Here is a 20940-nt window from a genome sequence, read left to right on the forward strand (position 1 = left end):
TTATGACCATTTTTCACACTTACCACCTTTGTAGCATCCCCAGGGTCACATGATCAAAATTCAGATACTTGGCAACTGGTTCACACCATTGCTGTGTCCCCTAGGTCATGTGATCCCCTTTTGCAATCTTTTGACAAGCAAAATCAGTGGGGAAGTCAGATTCACTTAACAGCTGTGGCAAGGTCATAAAATGGAGCAAAACTCACTTAACAAATGTCTCACCTAGCAACAGAAATTTTGAGCTCAATTGTGGTTATACATTGAGGACTACCTGTATGTTGATGGGAACTGTCTTATACCCAGGATAGTACCGTAATCTCTTGACTACCTTCCATCTATAGCAGAGGTCCCCAACCTTTTGGGCACTGGGGACCAGTGCCATGGAGAAAAGTTTTTCTGCGGACCAGAGCGGATGTGTTTTTGCATACTGCCTGCATCCCACAGATGGGGTTTTGCTTGTTTGTGCAGACCGGTTGCTGGCATGTTCCCCAATAGGGAAGACACAAAAAATGTAGTATAGGCCTAAATAAGCTTGGCACAGTTCTAAAATAAAGAAAAAAATGTACTTCATTCCACCAAACCTTGGGGGATGGACGGCATTGGCAGTGCTCTTTATGGTTGAATTAAGTAGTGCTTTTAGATCAGGAGAAGGTCCACAGAGTAATCATTTTGCTAAAAGTTAAGAGTTGTTGCCTTTGATTCAAAAAAAACCCCAACATGATACTGATAACAGCCTTTTGTTTTATTAGGAGTGCTATAAACACATAGGATCTCCAAGTAGAGTGTTTTATACTTGTCTAATCATGACTTTAACAGGAAAACAGCATGGTGTGGTAATTAAGATGCTGGACTGGGGGAGGGTTCTAGTGTGTACTTATCAGGGAACCAGCTGGGTGACCTTGGGTCCTTTTAAGCTTTAATGAGACTCAGGCTTTGTGAGAAGCTGGCTAATAAACATCGCCCTCTTTGATACAGGATACATGCACCATTGTTGTGTGTATCATTATTCATTTTCATTTTGCATTGTTGCTTTTAACCATGTGTCTCACCCAGAGTTGATTTTGCAAATTGGGCAGCCAGATGAATATGAACAAACAAATATTGTAAAAACTAGGCAAATGTGAAAAAGCACACACGTCCATCAGTGAGAACAGTCCAATAACTACATATAAATTACTTTTAAATTATCTTTAAAATATGGCCCCTAATCAGCTGTTGTTTAGAAGAATCATGAAGATCTGGTTCTTTTGCAAGGGTAATTTTAGACCCCCTCAGTTCATCGTGCTTGCCATTTTTAATCTTTACCTTTTATGCCTTATTGATTTTATTGCAATTTCTTTATTGGATTGCTGTGAACCATCCAGAGTCTGGCGAGATACAAGTTTAATAAATTATGTGTGTAGTAACAGTTTGTTTTCCCCTGGAAGGCAAAAGGTTTGCTGTGGAATTATTTACAAAGGCCGCTTTGGAGAAGTCCTTATAGACACCCATCTCTTCAAGCCCTGCTGTCGTAATAAGCAGCCTGCAACCGAGAAGTCTCCACCGCCAGTTCCTCCATCCTCCACCATCACCAATCAAGAAGAGTGGTGACTTCCTTAAAGAGATGCAGAGGGGGACAGATGAAACCTCTTCTTCCATCTGTTGAAGTGGCCTTCCTTTTACTTTGGAGACCTGCTATGCTGCCAAAAGACTTAATTTTTTCCCTTGAACTGTCGTGATTTTTTTTTACTGCATCAATTCTACTAATTCAGAGTCCCTTGATATATCTTTTCAGAAAAAGACTAAGGAATATTGGAAATGGGCTAGACCACATAATGAAGCTGAAAGCTGCTGTGTGTCATCTTTGTTCAGCCTTGTTCCCACCGTTTGTCTCGGAGTGAATGGCTGGAAGGCTGTTGACCATGTCGAGCAGGGGTGATTGCAGCATATGGTTAAAAAAAGAGGTGGTGGCCACAGTAGTATAATCAAAGCTCTGCCTCTTTTTATGTGTAACATTGATAAAAAAGGAGAAGTCTTCTATTGCATTATTAGGGTTGCCATCTTTACTTTTTTTTAATCATACTCTGCAGACACCCCTGATAATGGAGTATGTATTTTTGTCATAAGCAGTGTTCCCGCCTGGCATGATAAATTTTAGGTAACGATTTTTTCTCTCTATGTGGAGGGGAAACACAATGATGACTCTTCCCCAGTGAAGTGTCCTTCATCTATTCTGCTCTTCCAATTCTCAGTATTTGGAGGCTTTATATCAGGAGTATCAAACTGGCGGCCACGCCCACCCCAGCTCTGCAAAGGAAAAAAACACGAAATGTCATGTGACACGATCTAGTTTGACATCTGTGCTTTATATAGTTGGGAATTCTGGAGTTGAAAGGCTTGCATTTCCAGAGGGTGGCCATGTTAGCAAGGCAGAACCATGGCATTTAGATACTGAAGCTTATATAAGACTTCTCTACCATGTATATGATGTAAAGTTTGCAGAGTTCTTATTTCTTACTACTGATGCTTCAGCAATGATAAAGATGTTTAACTTGACCTAGTATTTCTGGATAGTAAGAATGTATGTGTGAATAGACAGGATGCATTTGACAGGCAAAAGTAGCAGTGTGAAGGTGGATCAGACCAAGGGGTGGTACCACTATCTTAAATCATAATTTTCTCCACAAATAAGATTGCAGGTAATTTGGGCAAGGAAACAGTTTCTTCATAATATTTTAGGATGGGCAACAGGTGGTCCTTCAGCTGTTAAATTGCAGCTCCCATGATCCTTAACTGTTGGGCAGATTAGATGCAGTTGACTGCAGTAGGAGCTCAATACCACCTGGAGATCCATATATTATTTTTCCAATAGAAAAGCCATAGTAGGAATGTTTTCCATTTGCACAGGGATTGAACAGTAATATGAAGTAAACACAGTGCTATAATGACAAAACCTTCTTTAATTACCAGATAGGTTTCCCTTGGAATGATGCTACAGTACCTTACAGATATAAACCTGTGTCCACTTTTTCAGAGTGGGAAAAGCTGTCTATTATCCATTTATAATACTAGTTCTTCAAATGGCCCTTGGGATTAGAACCATACCACATATTTTAGTAAGTTTTTCCTTTTGTTTGAAAACTTCAAAGGAAAGCCATGTTGACAAAATTCAGGTTTAGTTCTTTTCATTCCCTTCTCTCTATTGGATTCTCTCTATATATATTGTTGACTTATTTCTTATCTAAGTAAGGAGCATTCCAATACTAATTGTTTCCCATCACTCACCTTAAATAGCTGAAGGTGCTTTCTGTGCCATTTGAAAAATGAAAAATTAATATTTTGAATTATATCCTCCATAAATGTGTTTATAGCAACTCATGGTATTCTTCTTATTTCCACACCAGTAGTTCAGCCTGACTATTGGTTGGAATCAACCATTGACCAGACTTGCTAGATATGACAGGAGCCCATACACCAGCCTTGGAGAAATTGAATTATGTAATATATTCTCTTAAAACATTTCACAGATTCACTGAATGCCTGCAGAGAAACCCACATACACATTCATGCAACCTAGCCATAGTAAATGTTACTCATCATTCTTGAATCTTTGTCCCAGCTGCTACGCCTCCTGGGATTTTAATTTGCCTCTCTTTATCCAAAAGTGCCTCCAGCTGTTGTAGCTCCTTCTTTGCCCCACTCCCAAAAGAGAGCTACTTAGTTAACATCCCTAATGATTACCCCTAATTTGATATCAATATCTCATGACTCAAAAACTTGAAAAACAAGTTATCTGTTTTCCCCCACAACATTTCCGTGTGAGTCCCTTTAATGACTCCAAGTTCCTACACATCCCAACATTGCTTTTAGGCAATGTCGCTGTAGTTAATTATTGTGAAATTCAGTAAGGCTCTTGCCTTTTGTCCGAATTGCTTCAGAAAAAGTAAACTGAAGCATTAAGATTCCTGTGTTTGTTTTTTGTTTTTTTTACTGAAGCTCTTGATTACCCAGGGACAGCTTTCTGTTAAACGTGGCTAATAGGTGATTGCCTGCTTTTAGGGATCAAAATAATCTTTTCCCTGCAAGGGTTCTGCTGCTTTCAATTTTTGTTTTACTTCATTTGAATAGCATGAGAATTTTGACTTGATTCTGCAGTGCGCTGTTATGAAGAATGTGCCTGGTTTTTTTTTTACTGAACAATGAAATCTTAGTTGTGCTACATAAAATATGACTATAAAACACTGTCTTCCTACTTTTATAGGGTACCCTTAATTGCCTTTCTTCTGTCCCTATCCCCTATTGTAAATAGGAGACTTATTCTAAAGGGAGAATAAAATAGTTTTTCCCCCCAGACTGACATAATGCCTTGGCAGTTTTGCTGAGTTGGTAAACTCTGAAGGATGCATGTAGGCATCTTGGTTATCTTTCTTTGATTTCTTGGTTGATACTTATTCTAATCAATATTGGTCAACATTTCTGTGCATTTACAATTACAGTATGAATTATATGTAACTATAATATGGATCATCTCTTCTGTATTTATTTATTTATTACTACTACAGCAGACTGTTCCTCCCTTTCCCTCTTCCTCAAGTAGTAATGCAAGATGAATTGTATGTAGTTATGCACTTTTATCAATGTAGTAGAAATCTATGGAATCTGTTTTTATACTTTTTATATTGTTCATATACTTGTAATCCAACCTTTTTTTAACTAGGGTAACAAGCAAATAAATGAATAAATAGATTTATTCTAGGGGGGGGGGAAGTGTATTCTTTCCTGCTGTTGACTTTAGTGATCTCATATGGGTGTCAGCTATTTTGAAAAGCGAGTAGAAGGCACAAGAGAGTTATGATTAAGCTTGCTCAATTTAATACTCCGTATTCTAGGTATTGATTCATAGAGTGGAGGACTGAATATTTGTGATACAAAAAAACAAGTTTTTGGGGGGTCTCAGAATTTTCCAAGAGTTACTCAAGAAATGGTAGACAATTCATTAACCGTCTTGATGGCTATTTACAGTGCAAGTAGCCCTCAACCTACGACAGTTTTTTTAGTGACTGTTCAAAGTTACAATAGCACTGAAAAAGTGACTTATGACCATTTTTCACACTTACGATCATTGCCGCATCCTCATAGTCATGTGGTTTACATTTGTGCTTGACAACTGGTTCATATTTATGACAGTTGCAGTGCCCTGGGTTCATGTTTGCAGTCTTCTAACAAGCAAAGTCAGTGTGGAAGCCAGATTCACTTAACAACTTTGATACTAATTTAACAACTGCCGTGATTCACTTAAAAATTGTGGCAAGAAAAGAAGAGGGTTCCTGAACGCATCTGGTACCTGGAACTCATAATGTTGGAACAGATAGTCTTATTGGCATTTTTGCTCTGACTCTGAAATGAAGCTAGGTTTGCAGTCCATTTTCTCAGATCATGGCAAAAACTGGGGCGGGACTTTTCCTGAGTAAAGTTCTTGTTAAATGTTCCTGATCTCGATTTTCATTTTTATTAATAGAAATTGATACCATTTATTAGTTCACATTTTGACTGAGCAGGAATATCTTATGGCATATAAGGATCACACTTCTGTCTGTCTTCCTTATCTGGTGAATTGCCAGTGCTAAAACATTGATTCAGAACTTGAATTCCTTGCTTCCTTAGACGTAGGAAAACAGTAATGGATGCTGTTTCTACGGTATACAAAGATAGCAAGCAATCTCTGCCAATAATGTAATGTATTTGTGTGATATATGTATCACAAATTTCAGGAACAAATTTCCTGAATTTGTTCCCTCAAGAAATACTGAAATTACCAAAAATCGGTGCTGCGAAAAATAAGTTACAGTGGAAGAACTGTCAAGACTATGAGTACTCTTGTCTGGAGATATCTTTCTTTTAATAAAACTAGAATGGTTCTGATCTAGCTGCTAAGGTTTATTGCTTTATTTCACTTTCCATGCATACCATTGCGCTTTTTCCTACAGGTGAAACTCGAAAAATTAGAATATCGTGCAAAAGTTCATTTATTTCAGTAATGCAACTTAAAAGGGGAAACTAATATGAGATAGACTCATTACATGCAAAGCAAGATAGTTCAAGCCGTGATTTGTCATAATTGTGATGATTATGGTGTACAGCTCATGACAACCCCAAATCCACAATCTCAGAAAATTAGAATATTACATGCAATCAATAAAACGAGTGTACCTAGAACAATATTGGACCTCTGAAAAGTATAAGCATGCATATGTACTCAGGACTTGGTTTGGGCCCCTTTTGCAGCAATTACTGCCTCAATGCGGCCTGGCATGGAAGTTATCAGCCTGTGGCACTGCTGAGGTGTTATGGAAGACCAGGATGCTTCAATAGCAGCCTTCAGCTCTTCTGCATTGTTTGGTCTCATGTCTCATCTTTCTCTTGGCAATGCCCCATAGATTCTCTATGGGGTTCAGGTCAGGCGAGTTTGCTGCCCAATCAAGCACGGTAATCCCACGGCCATTGAACCAGGTTTTGGTGCTTTTGGCAGTGTGGGCAGGTGCCAAGTCCTGCTGGAAAATGAAGTCAGCATCGTCTTAAAGCTTTTCTGCAGAAGGAAGCATGAAGTGCTCCAAAGTCTCCTCGTAGACGGCTGTGTTGACCCTGGACTTAATGAAGCACAGTGGACCAACACCAGCAGATGACATGGCTCCCCAAATCAACACAGACTGTGGAAACTTCACACTGGACTTCAAGCATCTTACAATGTGTGCCTCTCCATTCTTCCTCCAGACTCTGGGTCCTTGGTTTCCAAATGAGATGCAAAGGTTGCTCTCATCAGAAAAGAGGACTTTGGACCACTGAGCAACAGACCAGGTCTGTTTTTCTTTCGCCCAGGTAAGACACTTCTGACGTTTGTTGTTCAGGAGCGGCTTGACAAGAGGAATACGACATTTGAAGCCCATGTCCAGGATCCATCTGTGTGTGGTGGCTCTTGATGCACTGACTCCAGCCTCAGTCCACTCCTTGTGAAAGTCCCCAACACTTTTGAATGGCCTTTTCCTGACAATCCTCTCCAGGCTGCAGTCATCCCTGCTGCTTGTGCATCTTTTTCTTCCACACTTTTCCCTTCCACATAACTTTCTATTAATGTGCTTTAATACAGCACTTTGGGAACATCCAACTTCTTTTGCAATTACCTTTTGAGGCTTTCCCTCCTTATGGAGGGTGTCAGTGATGGTTTTCTGCACAACTGTCAGGTCAGCAGTCTTCCCCATGATTGTGATTCCTACTGAACCAGACAGACCATTTAAAAGGCTCAGGAACCCTTTGCAGGTGTTATGGCTTAATTAGCTGATTAGAGTGGGACACTTTGAGCCTAGAATATTGCACCTTTTTACAATATTCTAATTTTCTGAGATTGTGGATTTGGGGTTTTCATGAGCTATAAGCCATAATCATTACAATTATAACAAATCACGGCTTGAACTAACTTGCTTTGCATGTAATGAGTCTATCTCATATATTACTTTCCCCTTTTAAGTTGCATTACTGAAATAAATGAACTTTTGTACGATATTCTAATTTTTCGAGTTTCACCTGTAAGGACTATCAATTCACATGCTGTATTTTCAAAACATGCCATGGTTCTCTAAATTACACTATTGTTGGAATCAGTTGATTTTCAAGAACCACCAGATGGAGCAGTTTGCATTAAGAAATTCCCACTGCCTCAGTATTGTTGTCATACAATGAGAAAACATATGGAAACTAATATTCAATGTCCCAGGAGAATATTCATAGCTCAGGATTGAAATGAGTCCCTGGTACTCTCTCAGCTCGATTGTTTTTTTGCAGACATTTCATTACCTAAACCAGGTAATATCATCAGCCACTAGTACTGATAATGTTACTTAGTAATGAAATGTTTGCAAGAAAACAACTTAAGTTCAGAAAGCACCAAGGACTCCTAATATTCAATGTATTTATTTGTGCTTAATTACATTTAAAATTAAATTGAAGCATTTTACCTGGCTTCACTAACCCTAACAAGCCATTTGAAGACCTGCAACCTGAAATAAAAGCATCTTCTGTGCTAAAAAAAGTATATGTAATTCTCTTAGCAAACACTGAAGTAAATTCCATAATTTGTATATGCTTAGTCCTTATGGTTTACAAAGTTCTAGATAAAATAAATGCAATATTCCTTAAGTATTCCCACCATTTAAATCCACATTAAAGCTGACATACAGCATTTGACATACAGCTGTCATTCAACGTTATGATCTAGCTCCAAATAAGGTAAATTATAAAAACAGTGGTGTTATTTAATTAAAGGTAAAGGTTTCTCCTTTCCAGATTTTTCCCCTTTTCAGGTGTGTGTGATTCTAGCGGGCAGTGCTCATCTCCATTTCTTAGCCAAAGACATTTCTATGGTCATGTGGCCAGTATAACTATACACTGAACGCTGTTAACCATCCCACCAAAGTGGTACCTATTTATCTACTTGCATTTGCATGCTTTCAAACTGCTAGGTGGGCAGGAGCTGGGGCAAGTAACAAGCTCATCCCATTATGCAGCACTCAGGTCTTGAACCCATACTGTCAGCTTTCCAGCAGACAAGCTCAGTGTCTTTAATTTTTTATTTTTATTTTTATTACATTTATATCCCGCCCTTCTCCGAAGACTCAGGGCGGCTTACAAGCTTAGCAGTAGTCTTTATTCTATGTATATGCCTGCTTGTTAGGGCTTTCACACACACCCCAAGCGGCATTATTACAAAGTCAGCTTATTGCCCCCAACAATCTGGGTCCTCATTTTACCTACCTCGGAAGGATGGAAGGCTGAGTCAACCTTGAGCCTGGTGGGACTCGAACCTGCACTAATTGCAGGAAGCTGGTGTTACTTAAGGAGGCATTAGCCCACTGCTCCACCAAGGCTTTAACTGCTGAGCCACCCTGCCCCAGTTATTTAATTACATAATTAAAAATAAATGCAATTAATATGGTCTCTGATCATATATTTCATAATTTCCCTTATTTCTACAATAGTTCCATTGTACCATTTTTAATGCTATCAAAAGTTGACAAAAGATCAAAAAATATTAACAGGGAACTCCTCCCACAAGATGGCATGCTGAACAACAGGCAATTCTTTTTCTCCTGCTGATGAACAGCTGATTTTGCCACCTAAGGTGGCTATTTGGTGGGTCTGCTCCCCATTTTTTAAGGGGAGACTAGGAAGGACTCATGCCCCCTGGAGAAGAGGGGGTCTTGATGGCTGCAGTTCTTGGTAAGGAACTCAGGTGGGAAGGTCTCTTGTCAACTTTTCCTTCAGCTATTTGTGTGTGTGTGTGTGTGTGTGTGTGTGTGTTTTAATCACATCTGGATTTTAATTGCATCTTTTGAAGCTTTACTATGTCTTGATTTATGACTAGTTGGCTTCTGGCCTATTTTATAACTCCTTGCTGGACTTTTACAACACTTTTTCTGTTGTTTTACTGTTTACTTTTAAAATTCTAAATTATTTTCACTTTAGCTGGAAGGTTATTTGTGGTGAAAATATATTTCTTTTGGCAGTGAAGTCATCCAATTGTACTTACATTTATGTAGGATTATATTGCATTTTTTCTAGTTTTTTTAAAGAGCTTTGATATTTATTTTTTAAATTTTTGATGGAAAAATTTCCCTTTCTTTAACCCCTGGGGGGCGGTAAACCTTTTCCTTAGGGACACTGGGCTATGACTTATCTGTTTCTCTTGTTCTTGGAAGGAAGAACAGTGTGATTCTCAACTGTTTCTAAAGGAGATAAAATTTTATGGAAAGCATTTGAAAAAAGAATGTAACTTACAGGTTTTATTTAAAAATTTAAACAAAAAAATTGAAGAGTCAATAGTTGTGCAAACTCAAGATGATATCCAAAAGCAGGAAATAACAGATTTGGTTTGCAACTTGATGAATTGGAACCTGATTTTTGCTGTCTGATGTGAAAAAATTATGGATCTGCCAGAAAGGATCGAGAAGAATATGAATAAAAGAAATTCTGAGATAGTGGAATTGATGAAGGATGGACTGAACTTCCTTGTAAGAGGAATGCTTTGATTTAAGGAGAATTTTTCAATGATGGATGCTGCAGAGATATTTACAAGAGAGATTTATAAATTTTGGAAATGAGATACAATTGTTGGGAAAGTTCCCAATTAAAAACCTAAGAAAAGGTATCATTATTAACAGCCAATTGAGGGTATTTCATCCTGAACAGATCAGAGATAATGATTGGGATGATTTGTGGGTAAATAAGAAACCATGTAGCCTTTCTACAAGTAAATCACAATAACAAGACTGTTAACAAAATGGCTTGAACTTTATCTGTGCTGGGTTTTTTTAACCTATTAACTATTTTTCTTTCATATATGTAATGTATGACAGGTCAATTGGGTTGCAAATAGATGCAGAATCTTATAAATGTTGAACCTGCTTTGCAAGGGGGGGAAAGCTATTATTGTGGCAATAGATCTGTCGGGGATAATATGAGTTTTTTTGGTTTTTTTTAATACACATTTGTGTTATTGTCTGATTTTGTCTTTGTTAATTTTTTTTCTTTTCGATTTTGTATTTTAATCTTCTGAATAAAATAAAATTGAAAAAAAAATAGCAACAGTGTTGCACTCTGTCTCTCTGCCATTAGGGCGCTAAAACCAATTCCATGCAAAAGGATTTTCATCTAATAGCTAAGAAATTGTATTGTCAGAAATAAAGCAAGAGTCATATTAGTGCTTAAGAAAAGGTCAGTTGTGGGATGCAAATCCCATTTGATGGTTTTCTTCACCTCCCTAATAATGCCTTGCTGAGGCAAATAAATATAGGTATTATTGGGACTATTTATTTTAGGGCTCTGTCTGGATTACAACCTAAAACCAATTGGATTATAATACATTCTCTGGATTAGAACACCTGCTTTTCATTTAATTTTCAAAGAGGTAGGAACATATTTATACCCATTTTGAGAATTCATACAGTTAACTATCCTCTGAACCCTTGGTTTCCCTAAAGACCCTGAAGAGCAAAGTTTTAGATCCACTGAGTGGACACTTCGCAATCAAAAAGCCAATGTAACTGCTCCTTAAATCTATATACTTACTAAAACTTTTGATTATTGTAACCTTTAACTGGGTGAAATGGTGCACCATAGGGCAACATTTTTGAAACCAAAATACCTCAAGTGGGCTAATTCAAACAATGGTATGACCCCTGTAGAATTTGTTATATTTTATAAAACAATTTATAAAACAATTTATAATATAAAAATTATAGAACAGTTTATGACAAAATACAAATTGTCATAAGACATTTTCTGTGCTAATGTTTCATTGTACTATACAATTCAGCATGTGCTGTTTTCAAGGCAAATAAATCTCTGAATGGATCCCAAATTTTACAGTGGAAACAATACATTACAAACTCTGTCATTATGAAGACATTAAGGAATCGGATAAAGAAATATCTCTGAATCAATGGGTAAATGGGTCACGGGTTGTCTAGTAACACTTTAAAAGACATTCAGAGAAAGAAGAGATGATACTGTCATAAAACAATTCCATGAAATCATTTCAAGGACAAATATTTTATTTCCAGAACTTTCTTAGTATTTTCATTAAGTTATCATTTCTAAGTAATGCTCCAATTTGAAGGCTGCAGCAAAAGGCATCTTCTGCTGCTAATGAACAGCCAGTGTGGTACATTCTCCTTTCAAAAGATCCTTCTATGTTTAGGTGATAGAGAATGAAACATATATTTCCCTTTTTCTCTGTCTTGGCTTGTCTCACACAAACAAGACAAACTGGCCATTGTATTCACAAGCAAAGATGAAAAAAAAAGTCATATATTGAAATAAGTCTTTGCTGCTCTCTGGGGCGGGGTAGGTTTTCAAGTATATAAACTGGATCAATTAAGTGGTTGCTAGTTACTTATTGAATATTATTTAACAAAAGAAAACCCTATGATTGCATATCCGTGCTTGGTTCAAAGTGGAAGAACTTCTGAGGGAAATTGGAACCAATTCTAAAAAGCTACAAAAAGTGTCACTACCAATTCCTGCCTCCTTCTTCAATGAGAAGATTACTATCTTCTTGGCAAATGTTCTCAAGGTAGCTCCATCATCTTTGCAACACATAGAATCCATATTAAATGATTAAGTAATGTATTCAGTAAAAACTATTAAACAGTAATACCATAAAAAGATGGCAAGTAAAAAAGAGCAACTAAAAGCTAGTCAAATCCTAAATCTTAAACATTGTGCCAATAAAGGTGTATTTCAACAGAGAATAGTAAAAGGGCAATGGAAGAGCTAAATTTTTCAACTGGATGTAGCCCAGAAAGGTTAGATTTCAGCTGTCATTATTGTCAGCCAGAGCAGCAAACAGAATCATAAGAGCTGAAGTCCAACATGTCCAGAATGTACCATATTAGGGAAGGATGGGCTAGACAGACATGAGTTCCAAAGCTGTGTCGGACACTCTTTGAAATTCATTCTTCTGTGTAGGTATACATGTACCAAAGGCAGGGATGAGTGGGTGTGAAGAAGAATTTTACACATTTCTAAAATTAAGAAAAACTGAGAATAAGTATTTGGAAGATGGTTGGGGGAGAGTGAGAAATAAATTATCTTGCACATACTTAACCTTCTAAAAGAAAGGTGGCATAGATATGTGATAATTTTTAACTCCCCAAAAATACATTTTACTGGATAATAAACATACCTTCCTTATCTATAGTTCACTGAAGAAACCATATTTGCTGAATTTACTTATTGCACTAAGGGGAAATATAGTTTACTTGGTTTTCATAGAATCATAGAAGGTAAAAGATTGGAAAGAACCTTGGAGACCATCTTGATTAACATACTGCTCAGGCAGGATTTTTTACTTAATTAATCCTGACACATGGATATCCAATTGTTGCTTAAATACTGTATGCATAATCAAGAAGTACCTTGCCTCCTGAGGCTGTCTGTTCCATTACTAAACAGCATTCACAGTTAGGAAATTCCTCATAATTTTTTTCCTTCCAGTTTTTTTGTGGTTGATTGCTTTCCTCTGAACATGTTCCAGTTTCTCCATATCCTATATTCCACACTTCAGTTGATGCAGTCTAGGAGTGTATTTCCTTGTTTTGCAATTGCATCATAGCTAGCTTATATTCAGACACTCATCAAATTCACTCCACTTTTTATTATTTACACTGAATAATGACTAAAAAAGTGTTTTACTGCTAAATAATACTGAGCATATACATAAATGCAATTGGAAAGATCTTTATATTGTCACTTTACAAGTTAGGATTAAGCTTTGTAGGACTAGTTCGAGATGCTGACCCAGAACTGAATGGCAACTAGAACTTTTGTAAGGCAAAGACCGAGAAGATTAACAAAGGGAAACTCACAGTTGTATTTTCTAATTCCTCCTGGAAAAACAATATAATGATGTTCAAGCTGCTCTTTGTACCCCTGACAATGTAGGCCTCTGTCACGCTTGTTCTGAGTAAGTGCTGGACAGTTTTGCAAATGCAGCAGCATTCTTTTTTGGCAGGCCTCCATTATACAGCAAAATAGGAAAATAGCTCCTACAAATATAAGGCATGTAGAACTTTTTTTTATGGGTACTATTTGACAAAGGTACATCAGACTGATAATTCCCTTCTCTGACAACTCATTCATAAAGCAATATATAGCATTCATTGCTGTTTGAATGTGGATGCATGGCAGATCTTTTCAAGATAGCGTCATTTTAAACAAAGGATGCAGGTGTTTTGGTGTTAGCCTTCTTAAAATGCTAGACTGGTTGTGCCTAATTAATTCTACTCTTTACTGTAGAGCTAGTGGATGGCAGCTTTTTTACTTCCCATCCAGCATTCGAATACAGGAATTAAAGTTTAATGTTTTCAAGCTACAAATAGGTGAACATGTTGCAGCACTAGGTAGCGTTATTTAAATAAAAAAGCAAAATGCCTGCACTTCATTTTTTGACAGAATTAGATATGATGGTAAAGCTTGCCACATTGCTTATTGTGTTTTTTTATGTGGACAAAACAAGTTTTTGAGCAAAGAGAATTTCCTACTTTTGTGAAGTGGTAAATCATATGGTTTGCAATTTCTTTGAAAATAATAATTAAAGAAAGTGCAACAATAAGAGGGGAAAAACATTTTTACCACCTCAGAAAAGTACAGAATTCTTACTTCACTTCTACATATTCAAATAATGGTGATAATTATGCAGAGGGCAAAGGTTCAAATTAATTGTAATCCTAGTAACAAAAGTGACTATCCATATAGATTAGCAATTTGTAAACTGTTTAGAAAGACAGTCAACAGACAAATTAGCATAATTTTCTCTAATACTGGCCTTAAGTTCTGTTACGACTACATTAATACCTGATGCAGAAAATAAATTTCTAATCATTTTAGTTCTATGACTGTATTCAAACTCATAACTCTCTTAACCAAATGGCTGCCTAGTTATGAATATTTACATACAATATATTCTACTTAAAACAAAAAACCATGATTAACAGTTTATTTTCAAGAACCATAATATATGATTATAGCTTTAGTGTGGTTTTCTCATCAATGTTAAAAACAGTTAATTTATATGATAGCCATACTAAGCTTTTATAATAAAAGTAATCGTAATTTCTAGCCAGACATATTTTTAAAGGTAACAAGAGATAATTTTATTAAATGTGAGGGAAATCAGATGAGGTTTTGGAATATGATTAAAGACCACAATCCAACTTGCCAATAATTTGCAATAGTATTGTGGCAAAAGCAAATTTGGATATTATAAAATATCTAAATAGATATTTGATATATTGGTATTAAATATCCTACTTTTCTAATTATTCCTTTCTCCACTTTAGAACAAAATTAATAGAAGATAAAGCATACAAACTTATTAACTAAAATGAAGTATCAACATTATCAGTTAAATTAAATAGATTCTTAAAAACAAATGGCCAAGAAACTCATAAGGTACAAGTTCACTTACACAGGAGATTATACTGTAGTTTGTATTCACACAAGAGGCCTAACCACAGTTTAGCCAATTTAGGATAGTACTGTGTATTATGAATATCCAACCTGTTTGGGTTCAAATGTCATGTATAGTCCAGAAAACTGGGATAGTTGAATTAATGAACAAATAATTTTTTTATTCTATTTTATGTTTTACTATCACGCAACACAAAATTTAGAAGAGATGTATTAATTTTAATTCTTTAACAAAGAAAGGCTGCAGCCCTACAACTTGACTATTTTAATTAGTGTTACCTTGGTTCTTAATTTGTGGGGCACAAACTAGCTAACCCTATTTTAGATTAACATTGCAATTGTAATCTCAGCAGAGGCACTAGCAAATAATTCATGTTATGATTGCAAATAATTCTTTTCAAACAGATGTTTCCAAACTTCATTTATTCATTTTTAAAGGACTAATTTTTCCTCAATGAATAGAACTGTCTTTTCTCCAATAGTGTAATTGTTGTTACATCATTGTAGATTTACAGTCTCACGTATACTGCTTTAGGATGGTCTATGAATGGCAGGAGGCCTCCAATTAAAAAACAAAACAAAATGGGAAGTACTCTCCTTTTGAATTAGAAATATAAACAAGAACACTTATGATTCTGATAAATATTCTATGGACTCATGGATGCAAATATCAAAATGGATATTTCTTTACAACAAAATGACAAATAAAGGATCTAATTTAAAATAGGAAGAAAAAAACCCTACAACACAGGTGCCAAACTCACCGCGTCACATGACATGTTGCAAAGTATCGCAGTTTTTTTTGCATTGCCAGAACTGGGGTGAGCGTGGCCTCCACATGATGCAACCGGCCCACGGGCCAGCAGTTTGACACCCCTGCCCTACAAATTGAGTTACTTAAACAAACCATTGCTTGTTCTTTACTGTGTTGTAAGTTATCCCATAGACATCAAAACAGCTAATCAGAACAATCTTCAATATGATTCTGATTCCAATGAGACCCACTACCAATATATAAGTATATTGTTGAATGCTGCATTTTCTGTATTTTTATTTTTATTATATTTGTATAGTCACACTTCTCACATTAAAGTGATTCTGAGTGGCATACCACACTTAAATTAAAAAGGAATAAATACATAAAAACAAACAATTTAATATAACTATAAAAAGGCCACACACAAGCAAGAGAATATGGTATTAACCACAGTAAGGGAGCAACTGCAAAATCTCTGCAGTCCCTTGGGACCTTCAGGCTGATAACTCTTCAAACGCAAACAGATTTTCCACTAGACCCCAGCATCAATTCAAAAGGGGAATATAACTAAGGGAATTTCAAATACTCATTTGAGGACAATCTTTCCATGCTATGTTGTCCAAAACAAAAAACAAAAAAAAACCCCAACAACTCCTGAGTTGACATTATAGAAAGATTAGCTGTTTAAAAACAAGATAAATAGGAGTTTTAATTTTAAAAAGTTCAGAATTGTTTTTCTTAAAACATTTTTCTCTCAGGACCCTCTCCTTAAAAATTATGGACACCAAATGAGGTTTGTTTGGATGCTTATCAATATTTACTGTATTCAGTGCTTTTTTTGTAAAAGGTGCCGGAACTCACACGTTATACAACCCGCCTTGCCTACCCTACAAGGTTCCATCCAAAAAAGGTGCCGGAACTCCGTTCTGAGCGTTCAATGAGAAAAAAAGCCCTGACTGTATTAAAAATCAAAATTAGTACATTCAATACCACTATCAATTCTTTCAACTGTTTGGTGGGAGACAGAGAGAGATTACATATTACGCTAAACGAAACTACAAACAACTGCATTCTACTGAACCAGGCAGAACCTAGAGGGTCTAGTATTCCTTACAAAGATTTAAATCAAAAAAGCAATAATTAGCCAGCCAATATTTCAGGTTATCACAAATATTCAGCAAAGTCTCTAATCAGCTTCAGCTTCTGAAAAATCATAGGTTTTCTGGGAATAAGTAGATGCAGCTTAGCAACCACAAGGAAATGGGCTTCTTTTCAGTAGAGACCTTATCATGAAAACCCCTCCCTTCCACCCCTAATCTTTTATTAACTCCTCTTCTCAGCTGGTTTCTCCATCCTATTCCTCCTTGCTCCCAAAGAAGTAAAAACCATGTAGGTTGGGCACATAGGTAGAAGCTAGTTAGAAGCAATTCTACCTGGCTTTCTACTTTTATATTTAGCTGAAAATCTGGCATCTCTCATCTGGGACATTACTTCATGGCTCTTGGGTAAGTATTTGTTTCTGGGGATAGGCTGTTATGTACACACTAAAGTACCACAGGCTTTTTCAAGGAGAATTAGAATCATAGCCTTTCTACAACACTTGGAATGTTTATCTGGTATAGGAATTAAAAAATAAATTCCATAAAAACATTGAAATGAGACAACTGTCACATTTTAATGCTTTTTAATTTCTGGTTACATTACTCTAATATCGGTAGAAACTGTACCTCTGAAATTGTGAACTAGTAATTCTTAAAAATATAAAAATAAAAATTTAATTTTAATTAAATCGTAATTGTAAAATATAAGAAAAGGATTCACGACTCCTGGAAAATAGTATTTGGGGAGAATGCACGAGACACATCTAAATTAAAGACTTAATCCTTGTATTTTCAAGTATTCTTTGTAGTGACTTATTTACATTGCTTTTCTATTTGTACGAATATGAATATAAGAGCACATTTGCCAGCTTGTTCCTTGGCAAGAAGATGATACAATTCTTTTAAAGCAGGTTCTCTGAAGAAAAAAAATTGCCTCTCAAGGTTCCTTATGTGGGGGGGAAAAATTAAGCAAGAATTGTACAATACCAACTATAATGCTGTAAAGGAATGGTTTGGGGTTTATTTTTTGAACACTCCCTTAGATACAAATGAGGGTCAAGCTTATTCATAGGGCAAGCCCAATTCAGTTCGCCCAAAACTGTTTTGTTTTTTTTTGGCGCATCCCTGAATGTGGCTGGCTTCCTTTCCTCTCATGAGACGCGAGGCGAATGACGTTGCCAGCTTCCACGCGTAACACATCCGGACGAGCAGAAGCTAAACTACGGTCTGCTGGCTCATCGCTTCTGCACGCCGGCTCCGTTTTGCAAACCGCTGTTCGCTGGGTTGCGCCGACCCAGCCAACGATGGTTTCCCTAACCTAACATGCTGGGAGCGGGTCTGTCTCTCTGTTTGCAACCTCCCCTTTCTTCCCTTAAAACCGTATCGGACCCATTCAGAACCGCAGCGCCGAATTTCCCTCAGCGCGATTAGAACCCGGTATTCCTTCGCTCCTCCACCTTCCCCCTCCCACCCCGGTTAACGGTCCGGCCAGTCACGTGGCGAAGCCCCGAATGCCGGAGAAGCCGGCCACGCGGTTGCCGGGGTGGGACAGGGAAGGCGAAGCCGGGTGGTGATTGGAGAGTCGTCGGCTGACCTTCCGCGGAGGCCCCGCCTCTTTCGTAGCTCCGGGGGCGTAGGGTTTATAAGCGGGGATGCGAGCGGCCGGCTGGGCTTGAGCTGCTTTGGCTGCTGAGGTGAGTTGTTGGGGCGGGGGACGGGACGGGACGCCGGGTAGGAGGGACCGCTCCGAATGTGATGCCGGTGGAGCGCGGAGCCTTGTTCCCGGTGACCGAAGGATGCCGAGGGAAGCGAGACAAGCCCTGTCACGGTCGCAGTTCTACGAAGGATGTCTCGGGAGCTCCGGTCCGCCAACATGGACGGCTTAGAGCGGAGGATGACCCAGCGCTGCCTCGTCACTAGTCCCCGCCAAGCTGGCTGCGGGCACTGAGGGGGGAAATCCTTCTTTTCTGACTCTTGACAGAGATGGAACTTCACTGGCTTCTCTTTTGCCCTTACCTGCTTTCAAAAAACATGGGAGGTGGGCTGCGAACCCGTTTTTCCTGGGGTGGGAATTGGGCTGCTGCTGCTCCTCCTCCTCCTCCTCCTCCTCCGGCGAGGTTACCTAGGAATGGGCTTGGGAGTCCCTAGTAGGCTTTGGATGGGGTTGTGGGGCTGCAATCCTTTAATTACCTTAGAGTAAGGGAGTGCTTGTTTCTCTTTGGAAAGAGGAAAAAAAATACTGATTTCTTTACCTTTTACTACTACTACTCATCATTCCACTGGATGTTGATATAACATTTGTAAAATGTATAATCTTCAAAGGCACTCTTGTGTGTGTGTATATATAGACACACGCATGCACACACACATGTATATACACACATATACATATGCCAGAAGCATGCACACACATGCCTGCAAAGGTACTCCAAGATCTGTTTCTTCAGCATCAGAGGGCTTTGGAAGTTTGTATTTTATTTCAAGGGACGCTGGTACAGTGTAGCCTTGTTCTGTCTTATATGGTAACTCTCATTAGTAATTAGCATAGCCAACAGTAATTATTCTATGCCTCCCTGGTCATCAGAAGAAAGGAAGGGCAGAGATTTTGCTGCTTTCTCTCCCCTCTTTGTCTCTCTATAGGTTGCTGCTAACATTTCATTCTAGATCCTGGTTTTTTTTAGTGCATGTGACAAGAGCCTGCGGGCTTCTTAAATATCTTTGGAGTTTTAAAGAAAGAGGCATTTGGAATTCTGTACATGAAACAATCTTGTGTTTTGGGCTTGGTGGGAATTGCCATTACCACTATACTAGGGCAGTAACAGCAAGTCAGGAGAAATTTAAAAGTGAAGAATGTTGGTTCTTCTAGGACTCTTGATTAAGAAGCTATATACAAGTATGCAATTTCTTAACATTGAAATACTGTAGTTAGTACCCTTGAGAATTCTAAAGGATGCCTGCATTCCATATTTAAAGGAGAAAATAGTTTGTGGGTTGAAAGTTCTGTGGTTCTGGAAACATCTTTAGCATTGCAGTACGTACAGCAAGCAGATCTACTCCCTCGGTTGCACCCGCATATTTGTGCAGCTGCTTTAAAGAGGTTGTGAGGAAGGAACAGCTAATCGGTACCAGTTTCTTTGCAGCCCTAGCCGTTTCAATGGTGCAGCTTTCACAGTCTCCACTTCGCCACCCGTCACCTTCATGCCACTCTGAGGAAGGGGAAGAGAAGAGCATGAAACCAGATAAGCAGCAGGTGACCCAAGGTCCTCGAGGGGATAACCAGCCTCCCATGAGCCCCCTGCAGGCCGCTTTGAATTCTGCAGCTACAGCTTCTCAGGCATACGAGACATACATTGATAATGGACTTATCTGCTTGAAACACAAAATCAGGAATATTGAGAAAAAGAAGGTAGGTATATTTTCTAAACTAACAAAGTGCAAGAAATAATAACTGTCAGGCCATAATTGCTTTTACTGTATAAGCTGCCTTTGCTTTATGACTATCACTTTTTATAGATTTGTAAAGCAAAGTGCTCAGGGGAAGTAATCTATATTTACTGCTGATAAAAAAATTGCTCTGTCTATTGGTCCCAAATAAACATATGGGTAGTTACTTTTCTTTAGATATTTGCAGCTTTTAAAAGAAATTTTAAGATGGGCTTAACGTTTTAATTTTAGGATAGCTTTGTGGCAACAGAGGAATGGCTTTTAAGTAGATAGGGCACAGGTCGGCAACCCGCGGCTCCGGAGCCGCATGCGGCTCTTTGAGCCGTCTCCTGCGGCTCCCAGCCGCCCGGTGCGCGCGCACCTCTTCGAACGGGCAGTGGTGCGCGCGCACCTCTCCAAATGGAGAGTGGCACCGCCCGTTTGGAGAGGTGCGCGCGCACCTCCCCGAATGGGCGGAGGTGCGCGCGTACCTCCGCGCGAACGGGCCGCGGTGTCGTTCTTTGAGGAAGCTGCCGCGGCCCGTCTGCAAAGCTGCCGAAAGCGGCAGCTTTGCAGATGGGCCAAGGCAGCTTCCTGAAAGAGCGACGCCGCGGCCCGTTCCGAGAGGTGCGCGCGCACCTCCCCGAATGGGCGGAGCTG

At 38.3% G+C, this 20940-nt stretch overlaps 2 protein-coding genes across 2 annotated transcripts in view; both read left to right on the top strand.

Moving 5' to 3' along the window:
• SINHCAF (SIN3-HDAC complex associated factor) overlaps nt 1-4892 on the top strand; it is a 39817-nt gene extending 34925 nt beyond the window's left edge. Inside the window, exon 6 of the mRNA XM_081330244.1 lies at nt 1428-4892. Within this exon, the coding sequence (XP_081186370.1) occupies nt 1428-1590 (163 nt within the window). The 3' untranslated portion in view covers nt 1591-4892. The remainder of the gene's footprint in view (nt 1-1427) is intronic.
• Nucleotides 4893-19897: 15005 nt separating this feature from the next.
• The window catches only part of CAPRIN2 (caprin family member 2), a 34834-nt gene continuing 33791 nt past the window's right edge, over nt 19898-20940 (top strand). The window contains exon 1 of the mRNA XM_081331842.1: nt 19898-20263. Within this exon, the coding sequence (XP_081187968.1) occupies nt 20012-20263 (252 nt within the window). The 5' untranslated portion in view covers nt 19898-20011. The remainder of the gene's footprint in view (nt 20264-20940) is intronic.

The sequence above is a fragment of the Vipera berus genome (assembly GCF_964194415.1).
Source record: "Vipera berus genome assembly, chromosome: 6".
NCBI classification, from domain to species: domain Eukaryota; kingdom Metazoa; phylum Chordata; class Lepidosauria; order Squamata; family Viperidae; genus Vipera; species Vipera berus.